The sequence below is a fragment of the Melampsora larici-populina genome (genome assembly GCF_000204055.1).
Source record: "Melampsora larici-populina 98AG31 unplaced genomic scaffold MELLAscaffold_40, whole genome shotgun sequence".
Lineage (NCBI taxonomy): Eukaryota > Fungi > Basidiomycota > Pucciniomycetes > Pucciniales > Melampsoraceae > Melampsora > Melampsora laricis-populina.
Genome location: NW_006768804.1, coordinates 479,166 through 493,895, shown reverse-complemented (window position 1 = coordinate 493,895; position 14,730 = coordinate 479,166). Strand labels below are relative to the sequence as shown.

The window sequence follows — 14,730 nt, the reverse complement described above, 5'->3', positions numbered from 1 at the left end:
GTGTTGATAGAGGATTGGTAGTGAAGGCGATGAAGTTAAAGAAAGATCACTGAATGCCCATTGCCTGGTGCCAAGTGAATTGATAAGAAGTTAAGATTTCGAAATTGGAAATCTTCAAAATCGAATTTCAACCAAATAAACTTACTCAAACTTTCCAATCGATCTCATTCTCAACAATTGAATTGTTGAAAAACCCTCAAAACTTTGTCAATAAAACACATCATCAGTACTTCTCAAGAAACATCATTCATACCAGTCATCAACATCATCATCAAATGAACCCATCCACATCAAAATCAATTCCACATTCAACACATCCATCTGAATCTCAACCACTCAATCCTTCATCTAGAACTTCTTTATCAACCTCAAAACGAAAGATTTTAGAATCTATCGATAATGCTAAATTCAATTCTTCTCATCTAAAAACAATTATCATCTCAGGTGTTGGATTCTTTACAGATGCATATGATATGTAAGTTTCTTAAAAACTAGAAGGAAAAAAAGATTTCCAAGAAAACCAACTAAACCTTGCTTAATCTTTTTTGGTTTTCTTCTTTTTTTTGGGTTTTTTAGATTTGCTATTAATATTGCAAGTAGTATGTTAGGTTACGTTTTAAATCAAGATGATCATGGAAGATTAGATAATCAATTCGAATTAGCTATCAAGATTGCTACACCTATTGGAACGTTTTTGGGTCAAATCTTATTTGGATTCTTGGCTGATTATTTTGGTAGATCTAAGGTTTATGGATCTGGTAAGTTTCAAATTGGACTTATGTTTTGACTTTTTGATGAATTTGGATCCCGTTTGATTTTTTGGGGGATTTTTGGGTTTAGAATTGATGATTATTACCATTTCCACACTTGGTCAGGCTCTTTCTAGTTCAAGGTTTATGGTATTTTGGAGGTAAGTATCTATGTATAGATGTGTTTTTTTTTAATAAGATGATATCTTGAAAAAACCAAAAAAAGTTAACTGAAGATTGAATTTTGATTTGTTTTTGGGTAGGTTTCTTTTAGGCATCGGAATTGGTGGTGATTATCCTTTATCAGCTTGTATTACTTCAGAAGCTGCTGCTGTGAAGATCAGAGGTAGAATGATGACAGCAGTGTTTGCTTCTCAAGGTAAACCTATTCTTATCTTCCAATTCTCCTCTGAAGAAAAAAACAAAACCAGTTTTCCATCTATAATCTCATTACTAAAATCTGTCTTTTTTTGGGTGTGTGTTTCGTGTTTGTGTAGGATTCGGACAATTAACAGCTTCAATAATTTCATTAATAGTAGTTAAAGTGTTTGAAAGATCGATTAAATCAGATCCAATTCCTGGAAGTTCAGTAGAGAATTGTTGGAGATTGTTGATTGGATTCGGAGCTATTCCAGCAAGTTGTGCTCTTTATTTTAGACTGACGATTGGAGAAAGTCAAAGGTATCGAATCGAAACTCAAGATCATCTTTCGACTTTGAACTTGATGGAAGAAGATCAAAGAGCGTTTTTGAATGATACTGAATTAGAACTTCAGGTTTGGTTATACTTCTTTTTGGGAAATCATGGGGTTCTTGATGATTGATTTGTTTGGGTTTTTTTAGGAAAGTGAATCGAGACGTAAAGATCTGGAAAGACGTGATGATGAAGATGATGAAGATGAAACAGATACGATTAATAAAGATATCGAATCCTTTTCGAATTCACGATCGAATTCTCCAAAATCTCCAAAACACCAATCGTTTTGGTCACATTACAAACAATGGAAACATTTTAAAGTCTTATTTGGTTGCGCTTGGTCTTGGTTCGCACTTGATTTAGCATTCTATGTAAGTCTTGAATTAGGAAGAAAGAAAAAGAAGACACGATTGTTAAGCTTGTTGTTTTCTCTCGTGGGGGGTTGAATTTTATGATCTCTAGGGACTTGGATTAAATTCTTCTATTGTTTTAAGTGCGATTGGGTTTGGGAAATCATTGGATGGAAATCCGAATGATCAAATTTATCAAAGCCTAATGAATGTTTCGATTGGAAATATCGTTTTATCTATTGCTGGTCTTATACCTGGTTATTGGGTAGCGTGTGGGTCGATTGTTTGGACTTTGTTTTGGTTTCTTTTGAAAATCAAATTGGGTTTTTAACTTTTTTTGGTTCGTTTACTTTAGTTGCTTTTATTGATAGTTGGGGTAGGAAACCGATCCAGATCATGGGATTTGCTGCTCTGACTTCTCTTTTTATTATTATGGTTTGTTTTTACTTTCGAAATTGATTCGGTTCACTTTATCTTATTTAATTGGATTCTGATCTTTTTTGTTGGATAGGGAATTGCGTATCATCAATTAGTAGATCATTCAGTTCACTTATTCGTCTTCTTATACTGCCTAGCAAACTTTTTTCAAAACTTTGGACCAAATACGTATGTTTTTTTTTTCACGAATCGGTTTTGCCCCAAAAAATTTTTAAACTGAATTGATGAATTTTTGAATATGTAGAACGACCTTTGTGATACCAGCTGAATGTTTTGTGACAAGATATCGATCTAGATCTCATGGAATTTCAGCTGCTTCTGGAAAGTTGGGAGCTATTTTGGCTCAACTTGGGTTTACTACTTTGAAAGATATTGGTGGAAAAGATCAATTTATTGATAAGTGAGTTGATTTAAGATTTTGTACTTTGAATGTTCTTTTTTATCTCCGAATGATTGATTTGATTGTTTTTTTCTTTTGCAGGATCTTTATAATTTTTTCTGGGTTTATGTTTTCGGGTTTGTTAAGTAGTTTTTTGGTACCTGAAACTATGGGAAAATCTTTAGAAGAACTTTGTGAGATTTTCATTTCTTTTGCTTTTTCTCAATATTTAAAAAGGTATTGTATATATGTATTCAAAGATGTGGTTTTATTCAATTTTTAGCTGGTGAACTTCATCAAGAGAATGAAGATCAAAGACGTGAAAGTGAATCGATTGATTTGAATCATTAGAGATATAGGTAAGAATACTTTTGAATCAAGTTTTGTTTCTGAATGTGTCTTGTTGAAGTGAATTGAACTGAACTGATTGACGTTTTTTTGTTGTGTTTTTTTTTTGGTGATAGGATCTGACTTTTTGGATTTGTAAAGACCATTAAACATACCTTGTTTTTCAAATCTCTTCTTTCGTATAACTTTTTCTTTTACTTGCTCTGATTATTACCTGTCTCTCTCTCTACAAGGTCATACATATATTAAAATGCTCAAGTTATATCTGTTTTTTTCTCTTCATGATCTTTTTATATTTTTATCATCTGTTTTCTTTCTGTATTTTTATTTCGAGAAGTTTGTTGACTTGAAGCTTTACTTTGGTTCATAAATGGATTTGTTTCTTGATCGTTTGATTTTTCTGGTTTTTGTTTTATCCTTTATACATTTGATGTTTTTTTTTGGATTTGTTTGTAAATTGAATATGATTGATTTGTTTTGTTAAAATGGACTTTTTTTTGCTTTGATATATGATTGTTTTTCTGTTTGGTTTATTTTTATATTTTGATTTAATTTTTTTGTTTTTTGAAAACATGATAGATTTTTTGGTTTTTTCTTTTGTTGGAAGTTTGGTATGATGATCATTGGATTTATAGGGTTTATTATCATCATCCTAAAATGGATAGATTGAGATTGTGGGAGTTTTTTTAGGTATTAGGAACTAGATGTGATGGTCATCATTATGATTGATGGGAGTAAAGCAAACTTGCATGTACAAGTAAAGGATAAGAATTGGTGAGAAGATCTCTCAGATTCATTAAGGACAAGGCGCGGAAGTCAGGCCGTCGTCGTGACGGAGGTATCGTTAGTAGGCTCGTTTTAACCGGATTTGCGAGCCATCTTCTCAAAAGTGGCTTATAAACCGCTTTCAGACATTGTTTTGTCGAGATAGATGGTTTTTTATTGTCGAGCCCCGCATAGGTTCAGTGAGGCTTGTGATCAAGCATACGTCTGCTATGGGGCTTTGATGTAACTCGCTTTTTTAATCCATTTGCTCATCACTTGATTGCAACGCATTCGTGAGGTCCAATTTTAGGACCTCACGAATTCGTTGCGACTTGACTGTTTTCTACGCTAACAGTTAGGTTTCGGCACTTTTGAAAGTGATTTAACCTGTGCATCTTTCCCTCGAGGATGGTTAACAGGGTTTGCAAGCTCAAATGAGAAATAAGATTTATGGGTATTCTAAGTACCCCCATGGAAGAGGATTTCTGTGAAAGGTGTGCCTATGGAATATAAGGACACCTACAAGATTCTTTTGTCCTTTCTTTCTTCCTCAGTTATAATTCGTTATCAGGCTATAGCTATCGATATACTAAAATATTTGCTTAAGTTCATTCTTGTGTGTTAGGTATTTTGATACCATATTTCTAACCTTTTGAAGTTTTGCTGACCAATCTTTCTGCTGGAGACTCAGCATTAAATATGTGTTAGGTATTTTGATACCATATTTCTAACCTTTTGAAGTTTTGCTGACCAATCTTTCTGCTGGAGACTCAGCATTAAATATGTCATGACCAAATTCGCAAGCCAGCTGGTTGCCGATAATGGGCCTGAACCTGGCTAACTTGGTGATGAGTAGAGATATCGATCTGGTGATATGAGTGAGAGCCAGATTGATACCATCTACCATGTCACAAGCTCAGCATTCATGACAAAGTTCCATTCATTGTAACATTGCCAACTTCAAGGATGGTATTAGATAGGTTGGCGAGTGACATCCTTTTGCATGTCACTCGCGCTCTACATGGAGATTCGGCTGATCCTCGTCTTAAACTGGAAAAGTTTGCCACGACGCACGACTTTCGGGCCGAACTGCGCCTGGTCCTTTCTTTTCTCATGGTCCCATCATCATGTTTTTAGTTCCAGATCTCATACTTCTCGCTGCAGTCTGAGCTTAAAGACCACCACTTTGAGATTTGAATACATGTAACTTGAGACACCCAACTAGAGCTGTAAATTGGGTGTTTCTCAAGCCAATTCTGACACTATTGTTAATTTAACTGCTGATGCGCTGAAGTTTTTAGCAACCTGGCTGTAAATGCTTTAGTCTCTGTACTAAAAAGGAACCCTGGCTTATATACAAGAACCACATATTTATCTCTTGAATCTCATTCATGATCTCGAGTATCTATTATCCATCAACTGTACTCAAAATACAGGCATCCACCCTCACCGGCGTTTTCCTTGTGATTTAATGAGGTCTGATAAATTTGAAAGCTATAAGCTTACAAATAAGTGCCAAATGTCCCATCAAGATGTCTGGACTTTGTGTCATGAGTAAATAAATTATTGAGTTTCAAAAATGACTGATGGCTGGAGCAAGGTCAGACACTATGTGTAGGGCGTTATTACAAATGAAGAGTGTCATCAAATCGGCAGCTTTCCAATCTCGCGACATAGCTTAACTGTTGACATCTTTCCTTTGTACTTATGGATGTCTAGTTTTGATTCAAAATCAATTGAGGTCAATCTCGGTGGTTTGGGGAGTGAGAAAGAATTGAATCAGTTGTATACTTACCAGGGTCAGTAAAATCACACACAGGCAAGTTAAACACACAATCAGAGTCCGTATTGTAAGGGTTTGTTCTATATTTTGTGCGAGATCCAGGGTCAGAGCTCTTTCAAACTGAAGCAAACCCAATTTAACCGTTACTGACACGTTAACTATTGAAGGATGCTCGAATCCACCAAACTTTTGTTGGCACTTCCAAGCTGTTTCAGTCAAGAGCTCAGTAGAGAGACCATATTTTGACTTGATCAAAGGGGCATTGTACGGCGGGGTTTCTTCATCATTGTCACCGACTAAAACAATGTTCATCATTCTAGTGATGAATCATTTTTATCAGTGAATGAAGGCTAGAATACCCGTCAAGAGGCGAAAAAATAGGGATACTCACATTCCTGAATTGTCACAGTATGACATCTGTTCAGAGCCACTCAGAGCTCCAGCGGGTCCATCGCCATCGCAAGGTTGCTATTTCAATCAACAGCATGAGTGTGAGAATTTATTCAATTCACAAGAGTTGGTTTTGCTCACACTTCCCCTGGTAATGAAAGCTTTCTATCATACCCCAAAATAACATACATTGGTTAGAATCAGAAATGATGGCTTTGGATTCTGTTTGTGATGGAATTAATGACAAACTTGAATTCTCAAAATATGGCAGATTGCTTTGAGCTTCAAGGTGAGATCTAACTTTGATTGAATCACAATATCCGGTTCCATCTCTAGATCCGTAAAAAGTGTACCATTCTTGGCTATGCCGTACAAACCATCATCAGAACTGATAGCGGATTCGATGATCTGGCTGCTGTACTTTGTCAGAGCCGATTGCATGTGGCTCTCAAAGTCTTGCAGCTGGTAGAGGATCTCAGTCCACTGTTGAGATGATGAGATGTAAGGTTAGTATGATTTAGTGATGCTTGAGCTATACACCAGTGAGCTTACTCTTGTGAACTTATGTGGATCAGGGACCTCCAAGTTTGCCATCACCCACACAGCTCCGGATGCAAGAAACATTGATGACATCAAAATCAACCACAGGATTCGTAGGGCTCCAAATCCGAATAATACTGCTGGTGTCCCGCAGATCCAGGCAGCCATTATTCCGACATAAACTGCAGCACAAGTCCAGAACATTGATGCTTCTGGAATCAAGTCATCAACCTGAATTTTTGGTCAGAAGAGATTTTTCTGTTGAACATAAAGGAGCAAAGCCACTAGTATGAGCTTACCATAGACGGCGTCAAGTCTTTTCAGCAGAAAGTTGAGACCGAGTGATGCAAAAGGTCAGTGAGAGTGTATTTTATCCAAGCATCGCGTATCAAATTTGGAGCACTTACCAGAGATGTATGCAATACTGTAGGCTGTTGCTTCATAAACCTGGTTATTGAAAGTGTTCCACCGATGGGCAGCTGCGAGTGCATACCAGTCCTTTCCTTCTACTCCTGCGCATAGCTGTGGACATTGTAGAACACACCTATGAGCCACAATTTAGCATGTCACCAGTTTTCCAGGCAGTATTACTCGCCTGAGAGGGGTTGCATTGATTACCGATTCCGCATTGAAAGTTGGTTGCCCCAACAACATCTGCGTAAGCCTTTTAAATTTAGCCAAGAGTGTCAATTCTGAGTGTTTCTTCTCTTCAAGAGGTGACGGGTAGTGATCAGATTATACTTACAGGAAATGTGAGATTAAAGCCTCCTGGGTATCCTCTCAGATGTTGATCCATGTCCATTTCGCGCCAGAGTTCTGGATTAAGCTCTTCTTTCAAACAATTGTTGAGATTCTCTTGGACGGGTAGGTGGAATTGAGACTGATAATCTGATTTGACTTCAGAGTCCGTTCCCAACGATATTCCTTTGCCATCTTGGTTCGTGTTCAAGAAGTTAGGAAGGCCAAGTGAACAATTCACAAGTGAAGATAGTAGAAAAAAAAGAGTCTGAGGACTTGGCATTCTAAGTTGGGCTGAAAAATGACAAGAAAATAGGATTGGCACAAGGAAAATTAACTCAAAACTATATACGATAAATGTCTTAGGTTACGAAGATGGTCGTCCTCGAAACAAGATAGTATTGTTGCGCAATTTGATTCTTTTATGATCGAGATAGTAAAATGTTTGTATGATAAATTGGCTTATATAGGGGTACGTTTTCCAGCCGCTGAAGCAATAGTGTCTGTCTACAGCAGCCGGCGCAAAAGAAAGCAGGATTGGGGAAGGTACGTAGGTTTCCTTATCGCGTCCATTTAGTATCATGATAAGAAATCAGGATACTTGAAACAAGTACTTTTGTCGCAGAGCGGTTTCCTTCGTCCTTGACACACTTTATGAAAGGGTGATAAGATATTCAACGACGTTGAAAGTTATGTATCGGTTCAAAGCTTAATGTTTCGATGTTCGGAAGCCTTTGAGCGCAGTCTCTCCACACCTGGATGAATACTCATTTTGGACTGTGACATGCACTGCCCAGGAGACCTTTCTGCGGCGTAATAGTATCAAGAGTGTGATAGGCCAAAGTAGGAAACGAGCTGGGATTGGATGAAGCTCGTTAGACTTGTGGTAGCGCGTCGATCAGCCAAAATTTGCAGTGATCGAGTTGAGGAATTCTCGCCCGAAGCTCAATGGCCATAACGGATTTTTTAACAGAACCAGAGTAAAAATCCAAACCAGTAACATGACCAATACGTTTCTGATCTCAATCCATGAGCATATCCATCTGTGGCACTGTGCAATGTTCGATCAGCGGCCTCTCAGTTTCATCAACTTTGAACTCGTGCCACACTACTTACATAGATATAGCAGGCGATGCGCTAATTCACCGCCAAATTGCTCGAGTTTTGCGGGCAAGTTTCGGCAAGCTTTTTGAAACGATGAGCTCTGGCGCCAGGTACTCGGCTGCACTGTGTGTGGAGTACAAAGTGTTGCTGTGAACTTTGGGACAACTGCCATGCCACTTTTCTCGCTAACGGTATCAGTCATACCTAGATTTGCCGTATCCAGACATTCCTGTTCTCGCTTTAGACAAACACTTTTTAAACGTACTTTATCTGGAATGTCGGAACCCACTGGCTTCATATTGCCGAAGGACGTGCAAGATGTTCAAGGATCCTCTTTTACTACCGCGCTCATTCAACTAGGCGCTATCGGACCTGACAAGTCGGCGAATCTTATTCATGCTCGATCCAAGATAAATGAAGCTGTTCAAGGCGCGGCTATTCGACCAGAAGTTGTGGTGTTACCTGAGGTCTTCAACAGCCCTTACGGTCCTCAGTACTTCAAAAAGTACGCTGAAGTCATCGGATGGTCAGAAGGCAACAAAGCCCCAGAAGGTTGGGACGTAGAAAGTTGTCAAAGCGATAGTGTGAAAATGCTAAGTCAAGCCTCACGCGAAAACAAGATCTGGTTATTTGGTGGTTAGACCTCAATGATATGGTGTAATGCATAGTTGCACGTTTCATGACTTTTTTATACCCTGACTTGGATTAGGCTCGATCCCAGAGAGATGCTCCAAAGATCCGAATGTGTTGTATAACACAGCTACAGTCTTTTCACCCGAAGGAACCCTGGTGGCTATACACCGCAAACTTCACCTCTTCGACATCAATATACCCAATCAAATCACATTCAGAGAGAGTGAGACGCTTAGTGGTGGGAAAGAGGCCGTGACTATCGTTGACACAGGCTAGTCCCCCTGTTTTGAAACGGAACGATAGGGAAAACTGACCATGTTGGTTGAATATAGCTTTTGGTAAGATTGGAATCGGAATTTGCTACGACATCAGATTTCCTGAGATGGCCATGATTGCGGCGCGCAAAGGTATGCCCTTTTATTGCCTCATAAGCTTTATCCTTTGTGTTTACCAAGATGTACATTTGCAGGCTGTATAGCGATGATCTACCCTGGAGCCTTTAACCTCACCACGGGACCTTTGCATTGGGAGTTACTGGCTAGGGCAAGGTATGTCTTGATAGCACCTTTCATATGGTAGTCGAAACCTCCTGTGTGGCTGACAATTTTTCTCCATCATGGAAATGTTGATAGAGCCGTGGACAATCAGATATACGTAGCGGTGTGTTCACCAGCAAGAGACATGTCCAGTGGGTATCATGCATGGGGTCACTCGACTATCGTCAATCCAATGTGGGTCATCTCTGTGCGACAGACCGAGCTATCTATACTGACAGCTCTCTTATTGGTGTAGGGCTCAAATCGTCAGCACGACAGATGAAAATGAGTCAATCATATATGGCTTCATTGACGTCAAGGAGATCAATAAGGCTCGAAGAGGATTGCCGGTGACGGTTCAGCGACGCTTTGATGTATACCCAGATATCAGCTCCTTGATTGATGAAATCTAAGTCCTCTGGTAAGAGTAATCCCATCACGCCTTCCCAAGTCGCTTTGACATGGATCTGCACTTCATATCATCCGGCCACATAGCATTGGGAATCTTCACTTTGGAAACGCTGTGATCATAGTGTTTGAGTAATGTAATCTTAACAGAATCTGTATATCTGACTTCTTTGCATATGCCCGGGATCTGACAAGTGATGTGAAATGTTTGCTGTTAAGATGACTTCTTCTTCTCAACTCTGTGCTGAACAACCACTCTGGTGTCATTGTTCCTCTATATACTGTTGTGCCTCATTCTTGACATGATTGACACCGCTGGTCTTGAATTGAAGAAATGTCATGGTTATCCTGTACATCACTTCTGCTCTGCGATGTGAAAATCTCAAAGAAATTTTGCTAATATCCTCCAGTGCATCGTGTCACTCGAAGTGTCTGTTGGAGTGATTCAGTCACTTCTTCATGGTGCTCAAATCAAAAAATCAAAATTTGAGCTACATCAATAGGTAGTGATGTAGTTTGAGGATGTGCTTTTTGGTTTTCTCAGCCATAAAAAAGGCTCCGCCAATTCACAGTTGGCAGATTCAATCCAAATTTCAATGTAACCAAGGTGAATCTCAATATAACAAAGTTATTGCCGAAATACAGCTGACTTGGTGCACGTGCAAACTTTTGGAGCCCTGCATTGTCAAGATGAAGCTTTAAAAGTGCAGGCACCTGAAGTGAGCTTCAGGATTCTTGAAAACAATATCAGAGCACACACCGGGTCCGGGTAGTGTTTGCTCGTCGACGAGCGCGCACGACAATATTTCACCATCCTCGTCAATCCTAACCCGTCCCCAAAAGAAAGAAAAGAAACATATCCATAACACTTCACTAATTGATAATTCTTAATAATCTTATACGTAATTTTAAAGGTTGTAACTTGTAAATTTATTTGAAAATTTGTATGTAGTAGTAATCCATTTATTTGTTTAATTTGACTTATGATTTTGTTAATTGATTTGTCCCACCGCAGTCCCCCTACTACACTTGTAATTGTTGTATAACTATCCTACCAGCCATCTAGTCCTCCACCCTCAACTACCCTGTCCCGTCCCCAAAAGAAAAGAAGAAACATATCCATAACTCTGCTGTGATATTTGTAAGTATTTATTTGTCTTCTCACTATGACCAACACACAAACCCCGCCGCAGCGCGCCACATTTTTGGTCAACTGAGACAGCGCTGGGCTTGATCGCAGTGGCTACATAGCCTCACCACAGCGCTACCGCAGTGCAAAAAAAATGCCCTGAGACAGCGGCGCGCTCAAATGGGGCGCAGCGCGCCGCAGTCCCCCTTTTTAGCAGGGAAAACGAGCCTTGGATAACCCAACAAGAACAAAAAATAATTCAGATACATATTAATCAAAGGAAAATGAGACAGATGTCCATACATCGTGAATACACTATCAAGTCGTTCACAAAGAGTATCTTATTGTGGAAATGAGATAGCCATTTCTAAGACTCATGTAGGACATTCACCATCAAGTATTGAAGGCTAAGATTGACAAGAGAATCGTCTATCGCTTGTTCATTACTTCTCACACCTCACAAACCGCCTATTAACTCGATCGTGATCCAGGTACAATAAAGGAGACTGCTACAAATAAAAAGACAAAACATAGGCATTAGAATGCAAAGGGGAATGATATGATTGATAAAGACAGTCGAATATTGGAGGTGGAGAAGTTGGAATCCTTTTGGTATGATATATCCACTGTGTGGGTGTCAAAATTTCAGCCTTGCTTTAACTGATCATGAGCGGACCACTTCTCTTCCCCTCCCCGCAGCGAGCGGTCTGAAAAAGCTGTAGCTTCAATTGATTCATCACTTGAGTCAAACAACAATCACCATGTCATCAAAGCCATCAAAAGTCTGAATCGCATGCATGTCCCGGTCTCCAATGGTTTATTTTTGGTTTCACTAGAAATTCTACAAACGCAATATGTGAAATGGGCTGAGAGTGTCAAATACGAAGTTGAGTTCAATCATCAAAGTGACCAGGCATGACTTTCATTGACACATTCAATGTGACCCATTTTCTTAATAGTATTACGGCTTTGAAGTTGCGAGTCCTCCAGAGGAGTAGATGGAGTAACAAGACCTACAGAATCCGTTCCTTCTCTTTGATCGAAAACACCAAAGTATTTGCATGCATACGCAAGAGACATTCAAAATACATTCTCATACCCAGCCCAGAACACTGCCATTGCTAGAGAGGTTTGTCTATTGGTATGATATCATGTGATCAAGAGGACTGATCTGTCACTATCTTTTTAGCATTCTACCCTTATAGGTGCGCTTCCAATCTCTTGGGATTCGAGTGTCTTTCCTTTGAGTTGACAAAAGCAGGTGGGTTTCCGATCTCTATGATATGGTACATTCATACTCATGCTCCTCTTGTGATCAGACCGGATGTCATCAAGGCATTGATCACATGACCAGAAGGCACACCGTACTCAAACAGATAGCCCTCCAAATGTGAAGACTATGACCACCAAAGGAGGTAGATATTGATTAAATCCTAATCTTTATGGAGATGGGAAGGTTTGCTTATTGCTAGTCGGCATTTGGCAAGGACCTGGATGGATTGGCGGTAAAAGTACTTTGTTACAGGTGACTGACAATCTTTGACGCACTGCGACCCAGGGTTCCCACTGGGGTGCCCTCAATTGGACAGCGGCGGGGTGTACCGCAGTGAAAACCGCGCAGCGGAGCGGTATCACCCCAGTGAAGTTTCATCAGACCAAGGCAACGGTGCAACCCCCGCGCCACCGCCGCGCTGCCCCAGTTTACAGCGGCGGGGTTTGCGTGTTGCTATGACTGATACTATTTATTTATTTGACTTGTACGTAATTGATCTTTATTTTCATTTGATTGACTTTATCTTATCCTATTGTTTTGACTTGCTTGCTTTAATTTTTGAGTTTGATTTACTTATACTAATTATCCATTCCTGCCTTCTGTCCAACATCCTCAACTGTCCCCTCCTCGTCCCCTTAAAAAAGAAACATATCCAGAATTCTAACTAAGTTTGACATTGATGATAATAATTTACTTTGACTATTTTGATTCATTGTTTGATTATTGTAATAACTTTGTATGTAATTTGATTTTGTCATTTGACTTGTAATTTAGTTATGTTGTTAATGTACTTATTTTTAACTATCCGTTCATGCCAACTATCCTCCATCCTCAACTACCCATTTCCAACCGCCATAAAAAAGAAAGAAAATGTAACAACTTGAATTTGAAATTAATTTTGAAACATGATAATATCAGAAGAAAGAAATTTAGAGAAATAGGTCTATAGCAGTAATCCATTTTTGATGTTTGTAATTTTGATTTTGACTAATTGTTGTTGTATGTAACTAGTACCCAGCCCGTGCCCCCTGCTATTTGATTTTGTTTGAATTAATTAAAGATAAAAATTAGAAGAAACATAATAAAGAAAACACAACACGCCCCATGTACTGGAGTAATTTTGATTTTTAAAGTAGTATACCAATTCAATTTTGATTGATGTGAATATTGAATTTGTGATTTATTTGTTTGTGCCCGCCCCTACTCTACTACTTTGTGTTGTTTAATTGTAATAACTATAACTATCCATTCCTGCCAACTTCCTCCATCCTCAACTACCTATCCCACACCAACGTGATAACAGAGAAAGTGATACTAAGAAATCCAACTTGATATCCCTGCAAAACTCTAAGTCCACCACTCCATTATACTGTACAATCCTTCACCCAAAAGAAAAAACAACCAAAGCACACACACTCATAAAGAAACAGAAGGAACAGAAAAGAAACTTAATGAACATTGAAACAGCTACTTTTATTTTTATTTTTGCCTTTTAAATTTAATTTGAACTACCCGCACTAGCCGACTCCTCATCTTGAAACTCATTTCGCCTTACCACCGCTGATACCCCTCTTGGAAAAAACCTCTTAATGTGTTCCGCCGCAACTCTTCTACCTAAGATTGTCCCGTCTAACTCTTCCAAAATGTATGATCCTCCCATATATTGCTCCTTGACCCTATAAGGACCATTCCATCTATCTTCAAACAACTTTCCCCATCGTGTCTCTAAACTTTTATTATATACCAAGACCAAATCTCCCTCCTTTAATGAGTCCCGCAACCTATGTGCATTCTTTTCATCCCAATATATCACTCCTTCAGTTCTTGCCTGCATCATTCTTCCATGTGCTTTATCCAACATCTCTTCTCTTTGTTCTAATTGTTCTACCCTTGCCATCAACAGCTCCTCCCTAGTAGTAATTGTATCCCAATCAACTCCTAAGAATGTTCCTGCTTCAACGTCAACCGGCAAGATTGCCCTTTGATTGAAAAGAACTTCATAAGGAGATAGTCCTGTGGTCCGCTTTGTTGAAATCCTGTCTGCAAACAGTACCAAGGGTAACTTCTCCGCCCATTTCTTCCCGTCTTCTCCACACATTTTTACCAAAGTATCTTTCAAAGGTTGATGTCCCCTTTCTACCATTCCTTCGCCTTGAGGCCAATAAGGAGTTCCCTCCCCCAACTTTGATCCTGACATCCGTACTGCTTCTCTCAATTCCGCCTTGAATTCCGGTCCACCATCTACAGTAAAACATTTCACCGCCCCATATCTCCATATCCACTCCTTTAAAATGAAGTCTGCCACTGCTTTCGCCGTCAAATTTTGTAATGCCTTAGCTTCCACCCATCCCGACAGATCATCTCTTGCTACAATTAAGTACTTATATCTACCAGCCTTGATGTGCACTGCATCCAAGCTAACTCTCCCAAACACTGTTGTTCTCTGGTTGCATGTCCTTTCTCTTTCTGGG

General features: G+C 39.2%; 3 protein-coding genes across 3 annotated transcripts; 2 read left to right on the top strand and 1 right to left on the bottom strand.

Annotated features, from left to right (window-relative positions):
* Window positions 1-275: 275 nt before the first annotated feature.
* MellpPht1 (inorganic phosphate transporter) lies at window positions 276-2,895 on the top strand (the record flags this gene model as incomplete). Its single annotated transcript, XM_007414036.1, has 11 exons — window positions 276-475; window positions 577-758; window positions 841-910; window positions 1,013-1,128; window positions 1,247-1,430; window positions 1,597-1,816; window positions 1,908-2,067; window positions 2,151-2,230; window positions 2,307-2,401; window positions 2,478-2,633; window positions 2,715-2,895. The coding sequence occupies 11 exons, from the start codon at window positions 276-278 to the stop codon at window positions 2,893-2,895; spliced, it is 1,644 nt and encodes a 547-aa protein (XP_007414098.1).
* Window positions 2,896-5,467: 2,572 nt separating this feature from the next.
* Window positions 5,468-7,459, bottom strand: MELLADRAFT_91199 (uncharacterized protein; the record flags this gene model as incomplete). Its single annotated transcript, XM_007413967.1, has 12 exons — window positions 5,468-5,472; window positions 5,521-5,618; window positions 5,660-5,824; window positions 5,900-5,976; window positions 6,040-6,063; window positions 6,148-6,154; window positions 6,200-6,381; window positions 6,451-6,669; window positions 6,738-6,754; window positions 6,846-6,950; window positions 7,009-7,102; window positions 7,184-7,459. The coding sequence occupies 12 exons, from the start codon at window positions 7,457-7,459 to the stop codon at window positions 5,468-5,470; spliced, it is 1,269 nt and encodes a 422-aa protein (XP_007414029.1).
* A 1,096-nt stretch (window positions 7,460-8,555) lies between these two features.
* Window positions 8,556-9,862, top strand: MELLADRAFT_38497 (uncharacterized protein; the record flags this gene model as incomplete). The annotated part of the gene is given in 7 exon segments (XM_007414037.1): window positions 8,556-8,916; window positions 8,990-9,174; window positions 9,190-9,196; window positions 9,246-9,320; window positions 9,383-9,461; window positions 9,546-9,644; window positions 9,706-9,862. The coding sequence occupies 7 exon segments, from the start codon at window positions 8,556-8,558 to the stop codon at window positions 9,860-9,862; spliced, it is 963 nt and encodes a 320-aa protein (XP_007414099.1).
* Between the last annotated feature and the right edge of the window lie 4,868 nt (window positions 9,863-14,730).